Genomic DNA, 24,315 nt, shown 5'->3' on the forward strand with positions numbered 1-24,315 from the left:
ACCTAGATGCCCGACGTTACACCCAGAAACACCATTTACCGCCCCTCCGGGGTGAAAACTGAGGCGCATAGCGCAAAACGTAGAAATTAATTTGAAAAAAAAATTTCCATTACAAATATTCCTTGGTATATTTAATAGTGGTAACTTGGTGCATTTTGATTAATACAGCTGAAAATGGGTTTATCACAACAAATAAGCATTTTAATTAGATTGTCGAGTCTCCCACCTGAGAGTAACCTGATACTAAATAACTGGAAGTGACTTCACAAAGCTTTACAGAACCATTTTCTAGTTATATTGAACAGTAGTCAGTATGTTAGTAATTCAAAAAGCATATCTTCAAAGCTTTTAAAATGTACCAATTATTGTCCGTGCGCCTAAAAAGATTAAGCTTAACTGGGGGTGGAGTGTGGGATGTTTCAGTATAAGGGGTGTCGCAGTTGTGTGGAGTGGACTGGTTGGGCTGGGTGCTCTTTACCTTTCCGCCATTGTTCGTTGTTCATAGGTTTATATGAAACCTTCAGGGCTGCTGACCGAGGGCCGTGCAGCTCTTTGTCAGCCGGTGCGGGCATGATGGGCCAAAATGGCCTCCTTCTGCGCTGTAAATTTCTATATTTCTAATTTTAAGAGCTTCCTGGAAGGCACACAAACGAGCGCAATAAGCGGAAACCCGTCATGATGATATACTTGATCTGGGGGCGTGCTCAGTTTTATGAGTGGGGCCAGCTCCAGCAAAATGTTTTTTAAACCACTGCAAAAGGTGGCGGAACCCCGATTTAGGCTGGACGTAATTTACGCTTGAAATCCCTCGACCTTTTTGCGCTGATTTGGACGATTTCAGGCCAATTGCGTTGAACATAGAACAGCTCAACCGAGCGGAAACTCCAGGCCATAATCTCGGTCAAAATTCCAGTGCAGTATTGAGAGAGTTTTGCATTGCTGGAGGTGCAATCCATCAGAGGCGGCATTAAACATGGGCAAAATAGGCCATAGGCCATTATGTGAAGAAGTCTCTTGGCCAACAACCAACCCTCCCCTGCCCGCACACCACCACAAAGTAATTAGACTGGTCATTCATGCCACTTGTTATTTTGAGATCTTGCTACGTGCGAGTTGGCTGTTTCTTTTGCCGACATTGCAGCTCTTCAAAAGCAATTTGTGTGCAGCCCTTTCAGATGATAAAGTACGATATATGTATATTTATATATGGTTTTTTTGACCCGTGTCCCACCGCAGTGTGAGTCAATCTGTGTGTTGCAGCTGGGAGGAGAGGGGAAAGAGAAGCGTTGGGTAAAGATTAACTAAAAATGGGGAGCAACGGTGTCAAAATTAATGCAAATGAAATGTGAGTAAAATGACATAATACAGGAGCATAGAGCTCGAGTTGTTTACGGATGAACACCACCAGTAAATTACAGTTTGATGAAATAATAACCTGTCATATCTGTCTTCAGCTGCTGATTGACCTACAGCATAATCTGCTTTTTTCCACAGTAAATTAGTGCCTCGTACTCACTCACAATTATCTGTTATTCTTTATACTAGAAGCAAAACATGATTTATTTTTTTTATAAAAAAAAAGGAAATTGCATTACAGCAGAGCTGTGGAGGTTCAATGTTTGAGAGGCGATTGTAATGGTGTTAGTGTGAAATAATCACATCACATGATTCACAGGGGGCTATCATTAAGGAATTATTCAGTTGTGATTCAGCGTTACAGCAAATTAAAAATACCTACTTTAAATATTATAAAATAATTCAAGCTGTGTCTGATTCGTTCCAAGGGATATTATATTTGAAAAACTTCTCCTGCCAGACATTCCTGTAATAGATTTGTGCTATTATAATTTGAAGGAGTTCACCATTACTGAATGACACATTTTGGGACTGGAATAAATGGCAGAAGGAAGCAAAGAAGGAATTACATAGAATTACACAGAATTTACAGCACAAAAACAGGCTATGTGGCCCAACTGGTCCATGCCGGTGTTTATACTCCACACGACCCTCCACTTGCCCTTCTTCATCTCATCCTATTAACATAACCTGCTATTCCTTTTGTTATGTATGTAATAACTCGATAGACTGAATACTGTAAACTAACACAGGTACAAACCTGGCTCTGCTTTATCAGATGATGGCTTGCCTTTTATATCTGGGCTGTGCACACGTACGTACAGCCCAATGATCTCCGACAGTGGCACCACCTAGTAACCCCAAGCATACATACATAACACATTTATCCCTCATGCACTTAGAGTGTCCCCTTAAATCCATCTATGCTATTCACCTCAACTACTCCTTGCGGTAGCGAGTTCCACATTCTAACCACTCTCTGAATTTCCTAATAGAATTATTAATGACTATGTTATATTTGTGGCCTCAAGTTCTTGTCTCTCCCGCAGATGGAAATATCTCCTCTGCATGTACCCTATCAAACCCTTTTTTCCTGGTTGACAAACAATAACTAGTGGGGTGCCGCAGGGATTGGTGCTGGGTCCTCAACTATTTACAATTTGTATTAATGACTCGGATGAAGGGACCGAGTGTAATGTAGCCAAGTTTGCTAATGATATAAAGATGGGTGGGAAAGCAAGTTGTGAGGAGGACACAAAAAATCTGCAAAGGGATATAGACAGGCTAAGTGAATGGGCAAAAATTTGGGAGAGGAGTATAATGTGGGAAAGTATGAGGTCATCCATTTTGGCAGCAAAAATAGAAAAGCAAATTAAATTTAAATGGAAAAAAAATGCAAAGTGTTGCAGCACAGAGAAACCTGGGGGTCCTTGTGCATGGAACCCCTAAAGTTAGTATGCAGGTACAGCAAGTAACCAGGATGGCAAATGGAATGTTGGCCTTTATTGCAAGGGGGATAGAGTATAAAAGCAGAGAAGTCCTGCTACAACTGTACAGGGTATTGGTGAGGCCACACCTGGAGTACTGCATACAGTTCTGGTCTCCGTATTTAAGGAAGGATATACTTGCTTTGGAGGCTGTTCAGAGAAGGTTCACTGGATTAATTCCGGAGATATGGGAGTTGACTTATGAAGATAGGTTTAGGTTGGGTCTACTCTCATTGGAGTTCAGAAGAATGAGAGGTGATATTATCGAAACATATAAGATAATGAGGGGGCTCGACAAGGTGGATGCAGAGAGGATACTTCCACTCATAGGGGAAAGTAAAACTAGGGGACATAGTCTCAGAATAAGGAGACGCTCATTTAAAACTTAGATGAGGAGGAATTTCTTCTTTCAGAGGGTTGTAAAACTGTGGAATTCTTTGCCCCAGAGAGCTGTGGAGGCTGGGTCATTGAATATATTTAAGGCGGAGCTAGGCAGATTTTTGAGCGATAAGGGAATAAAGAGTTAAGGAGAGTGGGGAGGGAAGTGGAGCTGAGACCATGATCAGATCAGCCATGATCTTATTGAATGGCGGAGCAGGTTCGAGAGGCCAAGTGGTCTACTCCTGCTCCTATTTCTTATGTTCTCATAATCTTAAAGGCACCTGTCAGGTGTCAGATCACCCCTCAGCCTTCTCTTTCCGAGAGAAAAGAGCCCAGATTGTTCAATCTTTCCTGATAGGTGCAACCTCTTAGTTCTGGTATCATGCCAGTAAATCTTTCTGTGCACCTTCTCCAGTTCTTCTATATCCTTTTTATAATATGGAGACCCGAACTGTGCACAGTGCTCCAAGAAGGAAGGAAGGAAAAGGAAAGACAAGAGGGAAAAAAAGTATAGAATTAAAACAGTTAAAAAAGAAAGCTAAGGACTGACTTGCATTTATAAAGCACCTTTTGGGACCTCAAGCCACCCCAAAGAGCTTTAGAAGTATAGGGGTCAAGTTTCGGTCACCCGCTAGAACGGCGCACATTGGAGCGGCCCGCCTAATTTATAGAACAAAGATTGCGTCGAATACCGACCTCACGATTCTCAGATAGCTGTCGGCCCAATTTCACCTCGGCGCGGCGCTGCAGGAGCTGCTGGGGGCGGAGCTACAGCCCCGCGCCGAAAACAGCGCCGGCAGCTGTGCGCATGCGCAGTAGCTGCCGGCGTCCTGTCTCCGGGGCGACGACCCTATCCCAGGCCGAAGGGACGTCGCCCCTATCCCCGGCCTAGTGGTCTGCGCATCTTACCTCGACGTCGATGGGGCCCGCCCGCCCGGCCTCTCGCTGGTGGCGGGCCCCGCCCAAAGTCCTCGGCGGGGCCCAGCTTCCTCGACATCGATGGGGCCCGCCCGCCCGGCCTCGCGCTGGAGCGGGCCCCGCCCGAAGAGTCGGTGGCGGCAGCAGACCGGCATCAGCCGCCTGTGGGGCTTCTTCATCGTCTTCTTCTCTTCTCCCCCCCTCCCCCCCATCTTCTTCTCTTCCCCCCCCCCCATCTTCTTCTTCTCTCCCCCCGTCCTCTTCTCCCTGGTGCTGCAGTAGGTGAGTAGAAATAATTTTATTTATTGAGTGATTTGTAATTTTTTTTACATTTTTTTATTTTTTTAATTTAATTGGATTGATTTATTGGTTTATTTATTGATTTATTTATCATTTATTATTGATGATGGCTCTTTATTTGTAAAAGTGAAGTGCTTAATGTTTGTAAACCCCCCCTCCCCCACCCCCTCGTTCCCTACGCCTGACTTGTAACCTACGCCTGATTGCTCAGTGTCGGCAAGGTTTTTCTGAGCGTAGAAAAATCTACACTTACTCCATTCTAAGTTAGTTTGGAGTAAGTTTTTACTGCCTAAACTTGCAAAACAGGCGTAAGTGGCCGGACACACCCCCCTTTGAAAAAAAAAATCTGTTCTAAAATGAAATTGTTCTAATTCACTAGAACTGGAGCAAACTAAAGGCCAAGAATTGCAATTTCTAAGATACTCCATTCTAAACTAGTTGCTCCAAAAAAATAGGAGCAACCCAGGCCGAAACTTGACCCTATAGTAACTGTTGTAATGTATTAGACACAGCGGCCAATTTGTGCACAGCAAGCTCCCACCAACAGTAATAACATCACCAGATAATCTGTTTTAATGATGTTGGTTGAGGGATTAATATTGGGAGTGCCAGCCTAGATTTTGTGCTCAAGTCCCCAGAGTGGTGCTTGACTCAGAGGTGGGAGTGCTACCCCTTGAGCCACGGCTGACACCTCCCAACCTCCCTGGCTCAGATCAGTCAAGCTTGATCTGGCCCGCGGATCAAATCTGTTCGAGCCGCTCACTGCCTAGACCAGCTGAGCCATCAGGGAGCTCGTCAGGCTTAGACTATCAATAGAACAAGTGCTTATTAAATTATTGTTGTCTTTCAGATCCAGGGAGTCAGAGGTAGAGATAAGCATTTGTCTTTGATGCAAGTTAATCTGTCACAGTAAATGTTACACTTAGCAACCAAAAGTTTTGCATAATTATAGAGATATGACATTCTTATTAGTAAACAATAATTTCCCAGCAGACAGAGATGCTCAATTACAGTTCACGCACCATCCATTAAGCAAGATAAACAGGTAATAGCTGTTTGCATACAGCGCGGATCTCCAACACGCACTACACAATGATGGGTTTGCAAGGCAGCTAATTTGATTGTACAGGAAGCGTCACGAGGCAAGGGGCAGAATCAGAATAATTGAGGTCATTTTAGCCTAACCATGCCAATGAGAAAAGGACATGATTGGTTCGGCCGCCTGATTTACACGCCTGCCCCCAAAGTTTTGACTTTCCATCGGAGTCAATCGGAAGTAAACTCGGGAGTCTGAACTGATTGCTTCAGATTCCCATCAGGGCAGCTTAGGTTAAATGAACCCCTCCCACTTCCTATGTCTCTTGTTAGGGATCACAAGGAAGGTTCAACAACAACAACAACAATAATCAATTATATTTATAAAAAGACAGAAATACACGCATTTATAGAGCGCCTTTCACGATGTCCCAAAGAGCTTTACAGCCAGTGAAGCACTTTTTGAAGTGTAGTTACTGGTGTAATCTAGGAAACACAGCAGGCAATTTACACACAGCAAGCTCCCACAAACAGCAATGTGATAATGACCAGATAACCTGCTTTTTGTTATGTTGATTGAGTGATAAATATTGGCCAGGACACCGGGGATAACTCCCCAACTCTTCTTCAAGATAGTGCCATGGGATCTTTTGCGTCCACCTGAGAGGGCAGACAGGGCTTTGGTTTAATGCCTCACCTGAAAGACGGCACCTCTGACAGTGCAGCACTCCCTCAGTATTGCACTGGAGTGTCAGCCTAGATTTTCGTGCTCAAGTCTCTGGAGTAGGACTTGAACCCACAACCTTCTGACTCAGTGGCGAGGATGCTACCAATTGAGCCATGGCTGACATGCCTTATAATGTCTTTAATGTAGTGAAACATCCCAAGACAGTTCACAGGAGCGATTATCAAGCAAAAGTTGACACCGAGCCACAGAAGGAGATATCAGCGCAGATGATCAAAAGGTCAAAGAGGTAGATTTTAAGGAGTGTCTTTAAAGGAGGAAAGAATGGTAGAGAGGGGGAGAGGTTTAGGGAAGGAATTCTAGAGCTCAGAGCCTTGGCAGCTGAAGGCACGGCCGCAAATGGTGGAGCAATTAAAATCGGGGATACTTAAGAGGCCAGAGTGGGACGAGGGCTGATATCGTGGAAGGTTGTAGGGCTGGAGGAGATTACAGAGATAGGGAAAGGTGAGACCATGGAGGGATTTGAAACCTAGGGTGAGAATTTTAAAATCAGTTCAAGTGATGATGGCTATTCAACCTATTTGACCTCACCCTTTTTGGAATGCCAACACTGCAATTTCTCCCATGACTGCGCCTTAAATGAGCTCAGTATCCTGGCCTTGCTCACCCATTCTTGCCAACCCTCTCCAAATGTTGATGTCTCTCTGTTTAAATAAATACTATCCTAGTTTTGCCCTTCCCCAGCCCCCCCACCCTCCTCCTGTCCCTCTTGTCCTTCTTCATTATGTAGATAGGTAACAAAAAAGTACCACCTGCACGAAGATGCACTCCCAGTTCTAAGTCTTGCCTTCCGGAGTGTTGATTTTTAATTTTATTCTCGTCTTCAGGTGTGAACCTTGTTGGCGTGTCCAGTTTTCTTAGGCAGCAGTACGGCCTGGATGTTGGGCAGGACCCCGCCCTGGGCTATGGTCACCCCACCCAGCAGCTTGTTGAGCTCCTCGTTACTGCAGATGGCGAGCTGCCAGTGGCGGGGAATGATGCGGGTCTTCTTGTTGACATGGGCCGCATTGCCGGCCAGCTCGAGGATCTCGGCGGTCAGGTACTCGAGGACGGCGGCCAGGTAGACCGGGGCCCCGGCCCCGTCAAGCTCGGTGGAGTGACCCTTGCACAGTGGACATTGGAAGCGGCCGACCGGGAACTGCAGGCCGGCTCGGGAGGAGCGGGTCTTGGCCTTGGCCTGGGCCTGGGCACACACTTTTCCTTTGGTTTTACCGCGGCCCGACACGTTTTAATCTCTTCACTTCTTCAACAACTTTGGAAAGGAAAATTACCGGAGTGCTCCTCACAATTAACTATACTATGAATGGACGGAAAATGCTGGGAAGCACAAATTCCTGATGTGTGCTCCCAGCAAGTGTAGCTCCCCACCGCGAGTATGATTTTGTAAAATTGGTCCATATATTGTCGCAGTATGTGTCGATAAAATAAACATTGTACTTATAGCGATAACATATCATGTGGATATGAATATATACTCAAGCGATACAAGTACTTGCACAGTACAATATGCATTCACGCCATAGCTCAGCAAAGAACTGCGAGCCTTGTGCAGTAGCTTTATTACTTGTATGACAATTTTCTCTCCTGGTTGACTTTGACTGGGGACTTGTGCTGAGGTTAATGTTCTCTAAGGCAACACTAGCAACATACATTTGTATTGCGCCTTTAATTTAGAAAAACCTCTCGAGTCACTTTACAGAGGAGTAACAAAGAAATGAAGAAAAGGAGCAGTGACCCAAAATAAAATGAGGAAATTAGTGCATTGTTGTTAAAAACCCAACTGCTTCACTCACTGGTGCACTTAGGTCATTGACCTGAAATGTTAACTCGGTTTCTCGCTCCACTGATGCCGCTTGACCTGCTGATTATTTCCAGCATTTTCTGTTTTTATTTTTGTTTCACTCATAATCCCTCAAGGAAGGAAACCTGCCATCCTTCCTCGGTCTGGCCGACACGTGACTCCAAAGTGGTTGCCGAGCAAGCCCCTCCGTTACATTGGACCGCTAATGCCATCGTTCAAGAAGATGCTCCAGTACCACCATCTGGGCACAGGAAATAAATGCTGGCCTTGGCAGCAACGCCCACATCCCGAGAATGAATAATAGGAAAAAACCTTGGGTTTTGCGGCAAACAGACCACTTTAGATGTTCGAGAGTCTGCATAGTGTGTGTCAGCAGAGCAGTCAATTCATGAACAGCTACACAGCTGAGCCCAATTCTATGTCCAGCTGGCATCCATTACACACACATGCTCATTGTGGTAGTGATCAGGAACAGGAAGCCTGGCTGATTTTCCCCCTTCACAGCTCAGGGGCGCTGAGGCCTAATGCAGCATTCCTATTGCTGCTCTGAGCAAGCACCGATTGGGAATTGAATCCCCGATTCAGCAGGAAGTATGAGGGACATGCACGGTCCATTGACAAAGTTGCAGCGCTTATTCAAGCTTTGTTTATTAAAGTGTAACAGACAACAGCGCCGTCTTGCATTTACATCCTCGCGCTTTTAACATGGGAAAACATCCTGAGGCAGTTTGCGGAGGCATAAGAGGAAACATACACCAAACCAAAGGAGAGATTAGGGTGAGTGACCATAAACCAGGTCACAGAGGTGGCTTTTAAGGAGGGTTGGAATGCACTATGCAGACTCACTGGGAAAGCAAGAGCCAGATGGAGATGGAGAAGTAAAAGAGTTTAGGAAGGACATCAGGCCCTTGGCGATTTAAGGCACGGCCGCCAGTGGTGAGCAAGGAGAGGGGGTGCACAAAAGGCCGGAGTGAGAGGAATGCAAAGTTTGTGAGGTGGGGATGTAGGAGGTTACAGAAGTAGTAAGGGTTGAGGCCATGGAGGGAATTACACCACGAGGGGGAGAAGTTTTAATTTGATGCATTGAGGGACCGGGAGTCAATGTAGGTCAGCGAGCTGATGGGCAGGTGGGAATTGGTGTGGGATAGGATAGGGGCAGCAGAGTCATGCAGGTTAAAGGATGGGAGGCCAGCCAGGACAAACTTAATGGGGTATAAACTCGTCCTGGGCGGGAACACAAAATGAGCGTTTCGAAAATCATCGGCCATTTTGCGCTTCTTGGATTCTCTCTTCCACTGGTTTCAAGAAAATCAGGCGAAATGCAAAACAGGCTGCCGATCGACTATCGCCCATCCTGCGCTGCCAATGAAGAGGAATTCACGCCCAGTGTGCTCAGGAATTCTTTTCCTTCTTTTCAGTCTCCAAAAATAGCATGGAATCATTTCAGGAATTAAAGCTAGTCAGGGCTAAAGTGAAACTGGAATGTAGATGTAACTCTTGGGGTGGGAATTACTTGCTGCACTACGGTAACTTATTAGTCAATGTGATTGGATAAAATTCTTGTGTTTGCTATTTTCATAGATTAATCCATACTAATGTACGAATTTTGTCCAGCTGCATTTGTAAAAATAGCACAGACGGCCATTTCTATCCCTGAGAGAGCCAAGCATCAGTTATCTCATCCAGGTGTGATGTTTGGGTGTTGTGGATGAGATAACTCAGTTGTTTGATGCTTTGAGTCAGGTCAAGGATTGGCATGGTGCAGGTTAACCTTTATAATACGGATGCGGAATTGGCTCGATGTTAAAGAATCAGAAAGCACTTTTTACAGTTGGTTCCACCTCCAAAGTTGGCGGGGAAGGGGACTGGGTGACATCTCAAAAAGGGAGGCAAATAGTAGGATTCGAACTGAATTTTTAACAGAGTCACTTAAGTCTAAGCCAAGTGCTTCTCACATACAATCTCAACAAATGAAAGATCTTGCATTTCTATAGCGCCTTTCATGACCAGCAGATGTCCCAAAGTGCTTTACAGCCAATTAAGTACTTTTTGAAGTGTAGTCACTGTTGTAATGTAGGAAACGCCGCAGCCAATATGCATTCAGCAAGCTCCCACAAACAGCAATGCGATAATGACCAGATAATTGTTTTTTGTGATGTTGTTTGAGGGATAAATTTTGGCCAGGACACCAGGGATAATGCCCCTTTTCTTCTTTGAAATAGTGCCATGGGATTCTTTACCTGAGGGCAGACGGGGCCTTGGTTTAAAGTCTTATCCGAAAGACGGCACCTCCGACAGTGCAGCACTCACTCTGGAGTATCGGCCTATATTTCTCTGCGGAGTGGGACTTAAGCCCACAACCTCTGACTCAGATGTAAGAGTGCTACCAACTGAGTCCCAGCTAACCCAGTTAACCGGCCCTGTTAGTTTGCATGTGCCTCACGCTGGTGGTGTTCCCTGTGCTTGGTGCACAGATTTCAGATATATCCATCGACGAGGTGGCACTGAGAGCAAACCTTTGCAAATCCTCAGGCCAACAGGAGAAACAGGCAAATTAAGAAACACGAGCGCAAATGAAACGAGGGCGGCTGCCGGGGTTTCCAGGACCAGAGCACTAGTCCTTGCTTATGGCCTGCGTATGGAAGGTTTGAAGTACTCTCCTCGCTGCCCCCCCCCCCACCCCCGCTAACACCGAGAATTTCAATATAGCCTCTCCCACTCTGTCGCCGTAACCGCAGTGTGTAGATGGAATTTCCTCCACAGTTACAGAGACGGAGTGGGAAAAGGCCTGTGGAAATTCCCAGCGTCCAGGTTTAAAGTACTATGACGAATTTGTTACTGATGTTCACAGCTAAGTCAGCAATGGGCAGTTGATGAAGTAATGTTGAATGTAGAAGAAAGGTATTGTGTGGGTGAAGAAATTAAGACCATTGAAGAAAATGAGGGTGCAAAGGTCCCTTCTTGAGTTATTGGGCCAATGTTGTATCAATGTTCTCCCTCAGTCAGTATGAATTAAAACATTGCTTTCAATAAACATCCAACTTGTGACTGGTCAGTTCAACTTCTTCAAACATTGCTTTGGAAAGAAAGGAAGACTTGCATTTATAACGGCGCCTTTTGTCAACCCCAGGACGTCCCAAAGCACTTTACAGCCAATGAAGTACTTTTGAAGTGTAGTCACTGTTGTAATGCAGCGAAACGCGACAGCCAATTTGCTGTAAAGCACTGTGGGACATCCTGAGGTCATGAAAGACAGTCTATAAATGCAAGTCCATCTATTTCATCCTGGAGTGCATTCCTTTATTGACATCTTCTGTAAGCAGCTGTTAAGAGTTCAATAATGGACTTAAATGAATATTAGATGCCAGTTTGTCTATAAATAATAGATAATAGATTAAAATACAAGTTAGATATGTAAGCAACATTGGTAAATATCTGTACTCGCTCTCCTACCCACATCCCATAAAACAGTGGTTACAGAGAAGCTAACGTCAATCGTTAAAAGGACAACTGTACCTATATTAAAATAAGATGAAAGTGCATCTAGATGTCACACTAAATTAAACCAGCCCAATTTTCCAAAAGCTAGTGTTAACATTGCTGTAAAACATTATAATCAACAATGGTGTTACTATACTGCAGTAACCAAACTTGTTTAGCTGGCTTTATTTAATTCGATAGTTCACGAGATAAAGTTCTGAAAGCAGATTTTTGACCTAAGGTGACCAACTCCCCCCACTTGCTAAACTTTGGAGAAACGCAGGATTTATCACACTGATTCTGGCAACAAGCTGTCCAGGGTTCGTGACCCGAGTTGCCGTGGCAACTTAAATGTCCTAGCTGTTTATGTGTCGGTTGCAAGGGGAGGAGGCGGAAGCGGTTGGTTTCAGCTGGAGATTGGGAAGCTCATCCTTTGGGAGAAACCAGAAGACAAAAGTAAAGGGGCCAAAATTGCCCCGCGCCCTGTCCGGTGGCGGCAACCTTCCGACCCGGGTCAGTTAACGCCTGGGAGGGGTGTCGCGCTCCTGGCGTGGAATTCCCCTTCGCGTCCCTCAAACGAGGCGGAGTGCTGTTTCAGGCGCTCCAACTCCTGAGGCGTCAGCACAGAGCTGAGTCCAGCGTCCCGTTGAATAGGTCAGCGCTACGCGGAAGCTCCAAGTAGCGCCGACGCGCCGCAACATCCCTCCTCTTCAGTTGAATGGGAGGGCCGCTGCGGACCCTGCAGGCCCTTTGGTGGCCACCACTGGGCCACCAGGGACAATCTCGACCGGGCCAGCAGCCCAGCATCCAAAGAGGAGTGCCGGGCTGCATGATGGCGGCCCGGGTCGAGACGTGGGACGTAAGTGTCGGCCGACAAAAAGAAAATGGCAGCCCGGGGCGCGCAATGCCTCCCCTTTAAGAGGCGCCCCCGGGCAGATGTCAGCAGACAACAGCCCAGGGTGCAAATCGCGTTCCAATTAATTGTTATTTTAGATGCACGGCCCCTTTAACTGGTTGCACGGCCCATTCAAGTTTTTGCGCCTGCGTGATTATTCCCATTGAAAAGCCGGTGAACAGCCTGTGCAGGACCTCGAGGCCATTGCATGGCAGTACACAGTGGGAACATTGGGGATGGGGTAGGGTTGCCAAATCTGGTCGGAGGCATTATCACTTCACATTCTGACCACATGACATCTGATCACATGACTTCTACAAAAGTTATTGCATTTACATTCTAACGGTCGGGCCTTCTGAAGTTGAGTATTTTTGCTTGGGGTTTTGCGGCAGCCTATGGTGTGCGAGAAGTTCCATGAACCAGGAAGGCCACCCATGAGCAGGCAAAGAGGGGAAGCCAAAGGCAGGAAAGAAGGGAAACAGAGAGTGGGGCATCCAATAGTGGAGGAGTGATTCACAGAGGGGAACCAGAGGTGGGAGAGATTCTGCCTTTATGTGTTTAAGGCCAAGAACGAGGCTTGAATCTACCACCATCTAACCCGCAGGTGAGAGTGCCACTAACTGAGCCAAGCTGAATAGAATCACTGCACATGGGCTTAAGTTGCTGACAGTTGGCATATATTAAAGCTGCTGTTAAACTAAGTTTTCCCTTTATCATCTTTTTAAGTATCGGTTTTGGCACTGTGTTAACCACACGCGTGCTTTTATTTTGCACAATACTGATTTAACGCAATCCCTTTTGGGTTTGAGTTTGAGGGAAAATTCAGCGAGACTGGGATCCTGGAGCAGAATCTGGGTGGACTGGAGTGTGGGCCAGGGACTAGGGCCAGTGTTGTGGCCCTACCTTCCACTTGTGCTCCCATCTGGCTCTGCTCCAGAAACCCAGCTTCGCTGAATTCTCCCTGTAAAGTAATCACAGCACTCGAAGTCTGATAAGCTTATGATATATTTTCAATTTACAGTGCCAACAAAGGCAGGGTCTGGCATACAGTCAGCTTGTAGCATTTCCACTTTTGAAAGGAATCCACCGAATGACGAGAGAGAGAGAAAAATCACTTGTCAAGTTTGTTGAAAACTGCAAAAAATTGTTTTAAGCTATTGAAGTAATGTGTGAGTTCCGGCAGACTTGTAAATTAATTCCTGCAAGCGCGAAGGAAGGAATTTGCATTTATATAGTGCCTTACATGACCTCAGGACATCCCAAAGCACTTCAGGAAATGCAGCAGCCAATTTCTGCACAGCAAGCTCCCACAAACCACAAAGTGATAATGACCAGATAATCAGTTTTTGTTATGTTGAATGAGGGATAAATATTGACAAGGACACCATGGTTAACTTCTTTGTTCTTCTTCGAAATAGTGCCATGGGATCTTTTATATTCACTTGGGAGGGCAGACTCTCAGGTGGACTTGGTTTAATGTCTCATCTGAAAGACGGCACCTCCAACAGTGTAGTGCTCCCTCAGCATTGCACTGGAGTGTCAGCCTAGATTTTTGTGCTCAAGTCTCTGGAGTGAGACTTGAACCCACAACCTTCTGACTCAGAGGTGAGGGTACTACCCACTGGGTGACTATAAGTACTAACCATCAGTGCAACTACCGGAAGTCCCAAAGCGCTTTACAGCCAATGAAGTATTTTTGAAGTTTGCTCACTACTGTAATGCAGGAAACGTGGCAGCCAATTTATGCACAACAGACAACAATTAAATAAATTACCAGATAATTTGCTTTTTAGGTGTTGATTGAGGGATAAATATTGGCTGGGACACCAGGGATAACTCAAAAGCAAAATACTGCAAATGCTGGGAATCTGAAATAAAAACTGAAAATGCTGAGAATACTCAGCAGGTCAGACAGCCTCGGTGGAGAGAGAAACAGAGTTAACATTTCAGTGCCATAGCTTTTGTCAGAACTGGAAGTGTTCTTCCCTGCCCTTCTTCAAATATTGTGGTGGGATCTTTTATGTCCACCTGAGAGAGTAGATGGGGCTTCAATGTAATGTCTCATTTGAAAGATGGCACCTCCAAAACTGCAGAACCCCTCAACACTGCACTGGAGTGTCAGCATGGATTTTATGCTCATGTCGCTGGAGTGGGACTTGAACCCTTGAACTTCTGACTCAAGAATGCTACCACTGACACCTTTACTTTAAGCGAGGAACCATGTACCGACCTTTTTAATTCGGATCATATGAAGCCTTTACATTTTTGGATTATATCCTGAGAGATCCAGCACCTGGGATCTAAGGCAACAAATGACATATTATGCTTGAGCATTTAAAGGTATTGCCTGAGGAAGAGGGTGTTTGAAGACCAGTTTCTCAAACCCGGCACCAAGCTCATGGTCTACAGAGCAGTCGTGATACCTGCCCTTCTATATGCTACAGAAACATGGACTATGCACAGCAGGCACGTCAAAGCACCAGACAAATACCACCAACGCTGCCTCCGCAAGATCCTGCAAATCCATTGTCAGGATAGGCGCACCAATGTCCGTGTTCTCGCTCAGGCCCAGCATCAAAGCATTGACCACACTTGATCAGCTCGGATGGACAGGCCACATCAACCACATGCCTGATACGAGACTCCCAAAACAAGCACTCTACTCAGAGCTCCGACACGGCAAGCGAGCCCAAGGTGGGCAGAAGAAACGCTTCAAGGACACCCTCGAGGCCTCCTTGAAAAAGTGCAACATCCCCACCGACACCTGGGAATCCTTGGCCCAAGAACGCTCAAAGTGGAGGAGAAGCATCTGGGAAGGCGCCGAACACTTCGAATCTCTTCGCCGGGAGCACGCGGAAGCCAAGCGCAAACAGTGGAAGTAGTGCACGACAACCCAAGCACCCCACCCAACTGTCCCTTTAACCTCCATCTGCCCCACCTGTGACAGAGACTATCGGTCCCACATTGGTCTCATCAATCATTGAGAACTCATAAGTGTGGAAGCAAGTCATCCTCGACTCCAAGGGACTGCCCTAATAAGATCTGTAAGGAGTGGCTTTGAGGCTCTCCAGCTTTCAGTGTCAGATGGATCTGTTGGTAGCAGCTATCTCTTGAGTCAAAAAATTGTTGGGAGTCCTGATGGAGTGCTGTACTGCAGGAGGCATTGTCCTTCAGAAGAGAGGTAAACTGAGGCCCCAGCTACCTGTTCAGGTAGATGTTAAACTAATAAGAACATAAGAAATAGGAGCAGGAGTAGTCCATTTGGCCCCTCGAGACTGCTCCGCCATTCAATGAGATCTATATCATTCTACATCAACTCCACTTTCCTGCACTATCCCCATATCCCTTCATTCCCTTAACATCCAACAATCTAGCCATCTCTGTCTTGAATATACTCAGCAACTGAGCCTCCACAGTCCTCTAGGCTAGAGAATTCCAAAGATCCACCAGGCTCTGAGTGAAGAAATTTCTCCTCATCACAGTCCTAAATGGCCGACCCCTTATTCTGAGACTGTGACCCCTGATTCTAGATTCCCCAGCCCGGGGAAACATCCTCCCTGCATCTACAAGGCCACATGATGATGGTTGGAGCCATCTTGTCGAGTGTGTTTGTTAGTGATTTCGTAAGAATATATCACAACAATCATTAGTCAGAACCAAGAAACCAATTCCATAATTCAGATATCTTGAACCTAAAGGGGTGATTATTTGTCACCCGAGGTTCTCCTGGTTTCCTGGAGACGTTAAGAGCATCTAGAAAACTTCTGATCCCCACATCGACTGTTGCATGCCTAACTGTACTGCCAGATAAAATGTAGGAGTGGTTCGCTTGCTACCTTCTTCAAGAAAACATCATCTTCAACGGCTCAGAACAATCATCCAAACTATAAGAATAAGGTTGCTGTTTCTTTATTAGATCACTGTCAAAAGATAAAATTACCAATCTATTCTAAACGAGAGATGAAAACAGCATGCACTTGCCTAAAATAAAGTGACAGATTTAATGCTTCAAAATAATTACAGCAAAATTTACCGAACAGAAAACTATTACTCACATAAACCATTACAAAGATTGTCCCTTTTGATGTGAAGGATTGGAAAAATTTAGAAAGGGAAGATGGAGCTAAATTATACACGAGATATTGACATTCTGAGCTCAGAATTCAATAACACACGCAATGAACTTTTACCTAGGTATGTCTGATATCGACCCAACTACATCTAAAGCCTTTCTGAGCTTTTGAAAGTCTTTTTGTATTTACTTTTACGATCAAATACACATCAGATTCTTGGGCATAATCACATGCACCACATTATACTTAGTGTAATGTGTATCTAATAGGGCTAATGACAATCACCAAGGAAGTCAGTTCCTTGAAGCAAGTTGGAAGCAATGTTTATTTTGCCCCTCGCTCTCATCGCTGGCTTTTCTGTCCACTGAAATGGGTTTTGATTCTTCAATGAGTAGATCTAATGTGATGTTTTGGCTTAAAACAGCTTATAATGCAGAAACATTGCAGGTTCAATTCAGGAGGTACAGTAATGCAGAACCAGTTTTACACTGGAGGGCTACAAAAAAGAACACGAGTTAGTTTATTGCAGAAATGCCAGTTTAGATCCAGCATGATTTTGACCTGAAGACTTCCCAGCAACTGTTACTGCTTTGCCATGAGCTGGCGCACAGCTTGCTTGACTACATTGGGCTTTTTATAGTTGGAGGTCGGAGATTTCTAATATTCAGCCACAAGTACAAACACGTCAGTTGATCGACCCTGTGTCACAAACCATTATACTCAGGAAGTCCTTAACTGTTTATCTGAACAATCAGAACTCGAGGCTACAATTAAAAGTCCGGAGCGAAGGAAATAATCAAAAGTTTTTTTCAATATATAAACCAGGAAGCACTTAATATTTCCCCGTCTTCAATGAACAGCACTATATAAAGACAATGTACTGCAGTGTGTATAATGACTAATAGGTCCACAGATTAACTAACTTGGAACTGATAGTTTTCCCAGTATAAGTAGCTTCACTTTTATTGTTTATCCTTGGGATGTGGGTGACAATGGCAAAGCTGCATCTATTGCCCATTCCTAGTTTCCCTGAGAAGGTGACGGTGGTGGGATTTTGCCTTGAACCGTTGCAGTCCTTGAAGTGTTGGTGCTCCCACAATGCGGTTAGGTAGGGAATTCCCGGACATTCATGCAGCAACCATCAAAGAACAGCGATATATCTCCAAGTCAGACTGGTGTGAGACTCAGAGTGCAACCTGGAGGTGATGGTGTTCCCACAATGTTGCTGTTCTTAGTGGTAGATGTTATGTATGTAAACTTTATAATACTTTAAGACTTGCCACCAGGGGGCGCACCTGTTAGAGACCCAAGGGTCACCTGCACACTCCGTGCAAGCAAGTATAAAAGGTTGTCTGCCATGCTGCTTCAAGAGACTAAGGTCACATCAGTTTGAGCTTACAGCATACAGTCTTGTGGAGTTATTCTGAACATAATTGGCTAGAATAGACTGGCGAAAGATACTTAATGGGTTGACGGTGGATAGGCAATGGCAGATATTCAAAGATCACATGGATGAACTTCAACAATTGCACATCCCTGTCTGAAGTAAAAATAAAACGGGGAAGGTGGCTCAACCATGGCTAACAAAGGAAATTAAGGATAGTGTTAAATCCAAGGAAGAGGCATATAAATTGGCCAGAAAATGCAGCAAACCTGAGGACTGGGAGAATTTTATAATTCAGCAGAGGAGGACAAAGAATTTAATTAGGAGGGGGAAAATAGAGTATGAGAGGAAGCTTGCTGAGAACATAAAAACTGACTGCAAAAGCTTCTCTAGATATGTGAAGAGAAAAAGATTAGTGAAGACAAACGTAGGTCCCTTGCAGTCAGATTCAGGTGAATTTATAATGGGGAACAAAGAAATGGCAGACCAGTTGAACAAATACTTTGGTTCTGTCTTCACGAAGGAAGACACAAATAACCTTCTGGAAATACTAAGGGACCGAGGGTCCAGTGAGAAGGAGGATCTGAAGGATATCCTTATTAGGCGGGAAATTGTGTTAGGGAAATTAATGGGATTGAAGGCCGATAAATCCCCGGGGCCTGATAGTCTGCATCCCAGAGTACTTAAGGAAGTGGCCCTAAATATAGTGGATGCATTGGTGATCATTTTCCAACAGTCTATCGAATCTGGATCAGTTCCTATGGACTGGAGGGTAGCTAATGTAACACCACTTTTTAAAAAAGGAGGGAGAGAGAAAACGTGTAATTATAGACTGGTTAGCTTGACATCAGTAGTGAGGAAAATGTTGGAATCAATTGTTAAAGATGAAATAGCAGCACATTTGGAAAGCAGTGACAGGATCGGTCCAATTCAGCATGGATTTATGAAAGGGAAATCATGCTTGACAAATCTTCTAGAATATTTTGAGGATATAGCTAGTAGAATGGACAAGGGAGAACCAGTGGATATGGTTTATTTGGACTATCAAAAGGCTTTTGACCAGGTCCCACACAAGAGATTGGTGTGCAAAATTAAGGCACATGGTATTGGGGGTATACACCTTCACCACCAAAAGCCCTCTGATAATGTTGAAAGTCAAATTAAACGGTATTCGAGTTTCCATGGAATTGGACACGGGGGCGAGTCAGTCAATTATGAGCCAGAAGGCTTTTGAGAAACTGTGGGGCAACAAGGCACAAAGGCTAAAATTAAGCTCGATTCATAAAAATGCTGTGCACTTACACCAAAGCGCTCATACCAGTCATTGGCAGTGCGTCAGTGAAGGTATCGTACGATGGAGCTGTGCATGATTTATCACTATGGATTGTACCAGGTGATGGCCCAACACTGTTCAGCAGAAGCTGGCTCGGAAAGATCTGATGGAACTGGGATGACATCAAAGCACTGTCTTCGGTGGATGACGCCTCGTGCGCTCAAGTGCTGAACAAATTTCCATCGTTATTTGAGCCAGGCATCGGCAACTTCACAGGCGCCAAAGTGCACGTCTATCTAGTCCCTGATACACAGCCCATTCATCACAAGGCACGAGCAGTTCCAAAAATGATGCGGGAGAAAATCGAGATCAAACTGGACAGACATCAACGAGAGGGAATTATATCGCCAGTCGAGTTCAACGAGTGGGCCTGTCCAATTGTTCCGGTGTTGAAAAGCGATGGCACAGTCAGAATCTGCGGAGACTACAAGATAACGATCAACTGAGTCTCGTTACAGGACGAGTACCCACTACCAGAAGCGGAGGACATAGAGACATAGAAAACATAGAAAATAAGTGCAGGAGTAGGCCATTCGGCCCTTCTAGCCTGCACCGCCATTCAATGAGTTCATGACTGAACATGCAACTTCAGTACCCCATTCCTGCTTTCTCGCCATACCCCTTCATTCTCCTAGTAGTAAGGACTTCATCTAACTCCTTTTTGAATATATTCAGTGAACAGGCCTCAACAACTTTCTGTGGTAGAGAATTCCACAGGTTCACCACTCTCTGGGTGAAGAAATTCCTCCTCATCTCGGTCCTAAATGGCTTACCCCTTATCCTTAGACTGTGTCCCCTGGTTCTGGACTTCCCCAATATTGGGAACATTCTTCCTGCATCTAACCTGTCTAACCCCATCAGGACCTGTTCGCAATGTTAGTAGGGGGGAAGTCGTTCACCAAACTGGATCTAACCTCTGCTTACATGACACAGGAGCTGGCTGAACCTTCGAAAAGATTGACATGCATCAACACGCACAAAGGACTGTTCATATACCACAGATGCCCTTTTGGGATTCGCTCGACTGCTGCCATCTTCCTGAGGAACATGGAGAGTCTGCTGAAATCGGTTCTGCGCACCGTGGTGTTCCAAGATGACATCCTGATCACTGGTCGTGACACCACCGAACACTTGCACAACCTGGAAGAGGTTATAAAGCTACTGGACAGAGTGGGACTCAGGCTGAAATGCTCCAAGTGTGTTTTCCTGGTGCCAGAGGTCGAGTTTTTGGGAAGAAAGATTGTGGCAGACGGCATCAGACCCACGGACTCTAAGAAGGAGGCCATCAAGAAAGCACCCAGACCACAGAATGTGATGGAGCAGCATTCGTATCTTGGACTCCTCAACCATTTTGATAACTGTCTACCCGGGTTGAGCACTTTGCTGGAACCTTTGAATTTATTGCTACGTAGGGGCGACGACTAGGTTTGGGGTGAATCTCAAGAGAGAGCCTTCGATAAGGCCAGAAACCTGCTATGTTCTAACAAGTTACTTGTATTGTATGACCTGTATAAATGTTTAGTACTAGCTTGTGATGCATCTTCGTACGGGGTCAGTTGTGTGTTACAGCAAGCCAATGTGTCAAGCAAACTACAACCGGTTGCATATGTGTCCAGAAGTTTATCTAAGGCTCGAAGAGCCTACAGTATGGTTGAGAAAGAAGCATTAGCATGTGTATACGGGGTTAAGAAAATGCACCAATACCTATTTGGACTCCGCTTCGAGCTCAACCGACCACAAAACCGCTCATTTTGCTGTTTTCAGAAAGCAAAGGTGTTAACACCAATGCTTTGACCCACATCCAAGATGGACCCAAGATGGTCACTTACATTATCTGCGTATGATTATGTAATCCGCCACAGACCAGGCACTAAGAACTATGCGGATGCCCCCAGTCGGTTACCATTGCCCATCACCGTCGTGGAAATGGCGCAAAACGCAGACTTGTTTCTTGTAATGGATGTTTTTGAGAGCGAGGGGTCACCAGTCACAGCTCGCCAGATCAGGACCTGGACTAACCAGGACCCTGTGTTATCACTAGTAAAAAAAACTGCGTCCTGAATGGGAGCTGGTCAGCTGTTCCCGGGGAAATGCAAGACGAAATTAAGTCGTCTTAACGATGCAAGGTTGAAATGTCCATCCAGTCGGATTGTCTCTTATGGGGGAATCGCGTGGTTTTGCCAAAAAAAGGCTGGGCAATGTTTATACGCAACCTACACAGTACCCACCCAGGCATAGTCATGATGAAGACTATCACCAGGTTGCACATTTGGTGGCCCAGCATTGACTCGGAATTGGAGTCATGCGTATACCAATGTAACACTTGCTCAAAGTTGAGCAATGCATCAAGGGAGGCCCCACTGAGTCTGTGGTCATGGCCCTCCAAATCGTGGTCCAGGGTCCATGTAGATTTCGCTGGCCCCTTTCTAGGAAAGATGTTCCTAGTAGCAATAGATGTTTACTCTAAATGGATTGAATGTGTAATAATGTCATCATGTACGTCCACTGCCACAATTGAAAGCCTTCGGGCCATGTTCGCCACCCATGTTTCGCCCAATATTCTTGTTAGTTACAATGGACCAAGTTTCACCAGCTCGGAATTCAATGAGTTCATGACCCGCTATGGCATCAAACATGTTTTTAAAAAAGGAGGGAGAGTGAAAACAGGGAATTATAGACCGGTCAGCCTGACATCGGCAGTGGGTAAAATGATGGAATCAATTATTAAGGATGTCATAGCAGCGCATTTGGAAAGAGGTGATATGATAGGTCCAAGTCAGCATGGATTTGTATAAGGGAAATCATGCTTGACAAATCTTCTGGAATTTTTTGAGGATGTTTCCAGTAGAGTGGATAATGGAGAACCAGTTGATGTGGTGTATTTGGACTTTCAGAAGGCTTTCGACAAGGTCCCACACAAGAGATTAATGTGCAAAGTTAAAGCACATGGGATTGGGGGTAGTGTGCTGACGTGGATTGAGAACTGGTTGGCTGACAGGAAGCAAAGAGTAGGAGTAAATGGGTACTTTTCAGAATGGCAGGCAGTGACTAGTGGGGTACTGCAAGGTTCTGTGCTGGGGCCCCAGCTGTTTACATTGTACATTAATGATTTAGACGAGGGGATTAAATGTAGTATCTCCAAATTTGTGGATGACACTAAGTTGGGTGGCAGTGTGAGCTGCGAGGAGGATGCTATGAGGCTGCAGAGTGACTTGGATAGGTTAGGTGAGTGGGCAAATGCATGGCAGATGAAGTATAATGTGGATAAATGTGAGGTTATCCACTTTGGTGGTAAAAATAGAGAGACAGACTAGTATCTGAATGGTGCACCGAGACCTGGCTGTCATGGTACATCAGTCATTGAAGGTTGGCATGCAGGTACAGCAGGTGGTTAAGAAAGCAAATGGCATGTTGGCCTTCATAGCGAGGGGATTTGAGTATTGGGCTCAGGGAGGTGTTACTACAGTTGTACAGGGCCACACCTGGAGTATTGTGTGTAGTTTTAGTCTCCTAACTTGAGGAAGGACATTCTTGCTATTGAGGGAGTGCAGCGAAGGTTCACCAGACTGAATCCCAGGATGGCGGGACTGACATATCAAGAAAGACTGGATCAACTGGGCTTGTATTCACTGGAGTTCAGAAGAATGAGAGGGGATCTCATAGAAACGTTTAAAATTCTGACGGGTTGAGACAGGTTAGATGCAGGAAGAATGTTCCCAATGTTGGGGAAGTCCAGAACCAGGGGTCACAGTCTAAGGATAAGGGGTAAGCCATTTAGGACCGAGATAAGGAGAAGCTTCTTCACCCAGAGAATTCTCTACCACAGAAAGTTGTTGAGGCCAATTCACTAAATATATTCAAAAAGGAGTTAGATGTAGTCCTTACTATTAGGGGGATCAAGGGATATGGTGAGAATGCAGGAATGGGGTACTGAAGTTGCATGTTCAGCCATGAACTCATTGAATGGCAGTGCAGGCTCGAAGGGCCGAATGACCTACTCCTGTACCTATTTTCTATGTTTCTATGTCAGGTCTGCCCCAGTTAAGCCCGCAGCCAATGGTCAATCGGAATGGGCAGTCCAAACTATCAAGCAGAGTTTGAAATGTGTGACGGACGGTGCCCTGCAGACCCAGTTATCTCGGATTCTGCTCAGCTCCCGGACGCGACCCCACTTGCTAACTGGGGTTCCCCCGGCAGAATTTTGAATGAAGGGAGCATTCAAAACCAGTCTCTCCTTAGTCCACCCGGATCTCAATGATCATATAGAAACCCGGTGTCACCGGCATAACATGTACCACGATCACGCGGCTGTATCGCATGACATTGAGGTTAATGACGGTGTATTTGTTCTTAATTATGGTCATCGTCCCAAATGGGTTGATGGCACTGTTTTAGCCAAGGAGGGGAATGGAGTGTTTGTTGTCAAACTTCTGAATGGACAAATGTGCAGAAAGCATTTGGATCAGACCAAACTGTGGTTCACTGACAACCAAGAACAGTTTGAAGAGGACAGTACCATCATTGATCCATCAACACACACCCAACCAGCAATTGACCTCGCTGTCAATCACGAGGATGAACCCACCATGACCAACAGTCCGATCAGACCAGCCGCGGTGCAGTGCAGCAATGATCCAACCAGCTCACCCATACCAGGACTTCAACTCAGGCGATCGACCCGGGAACACAGAGCCCCAGATCGCCTCAACTTGTAAATAACTTTACATCTAGAAATATAGAAACATAGAAAATAGGTGCAGAAGTAGGCCATTCGGCCCTTCGAGCCTGCACCACCATTCAATATGATCATGGCTGATCATGCAACTTCAGTACCCCATTCCTGCTTTCTCTCAATACCTCTTGACTCCTTTAGCCGTAAGGGCCACATCTAACTCCTTTTTGAATATATCTAACAAACTGGCCTCAACAGCTTTCTGTGGTAGAGAATTCCACAGGTTCACAATTCTCTGAGTGAAGGAGTTTCTCCTCATCTCGGTCCTAAATGGCTTACCCCTTATCCTTCCACTGTGACCATTGATTCTGGACTTCCCCAACATCGGGAACATTCTTCCTGCATCTAAACTGTCCAATCCCGTCAGTATTTTATATGTTTCTATGAGATCCCCT

The 24,315-nt window shown here is 45.4% G+C and overlaps 1 protein-coding gene across 1 annotated transcript; it reads right to left on the minus strand.

The window, feature by feature from the left end:
* Window positions 1-623: 623 nt before the first annotated feature.
* On the minus strand, window positions 624-23,552 carry LOC139269104 (histone H2AX-like). Its single transcript, XM_070888208.1, has 6 exons — window positions 23,433-23,552; window positions 13,302-13,359; window positions 7,076-7,452; window positions 4,159-4,254; window positions 2,117-2,207; window positions 624-634 (listed from the first exon to the last, which is right to left on the minus strand). Exons 1-6 carry the CDS (start codon window positions 23,550-23,552, stop codon window positions 624-626), a joined length of 753 nt encoding a protein of 250 aa, XP_070744309.1.
* Between the last annotated feature and the right edge of the window lie 763 nt (window positions 23,553-24,315).

This window comes from Pristiophorus japonicus, chromosome 8 (genome assembly GCF_044704955.1).
Source record: "Pristiophorus japonicus isolate sPriJap1 chromosome 8, sPriJap1.hap1, whole genome shotgun sequence".
NCBI lineage: Eukaryota > Metazoa > Chordata > Chondrichthyes > Pristiophoridae > Pristiophorus > Pristiophorus japonicus.

Coding starts and splice junctions, on each gene's coding strand:
- LOC139269104 (XM_070888208.1), bottom strand. CDS start 23,552: ATGACCATAATTAAGAACAAATACACCGTCATTAACCTCAATGTCATG. Junction 13,360..23,432: donor ATATGATCATTGAGATCCGG/GTGGACTAAGGA, acceptor ATTACTTTACAG/GGAGAATTCAGCGAAGCTGG. Junction 7,453..13,301: donor GATGGGAGCACAAGTGGAAG/GTAGGGCCACAA, acceptor AGTGAAGAGATT/AAAACGTGTCGGGCCGCGGT.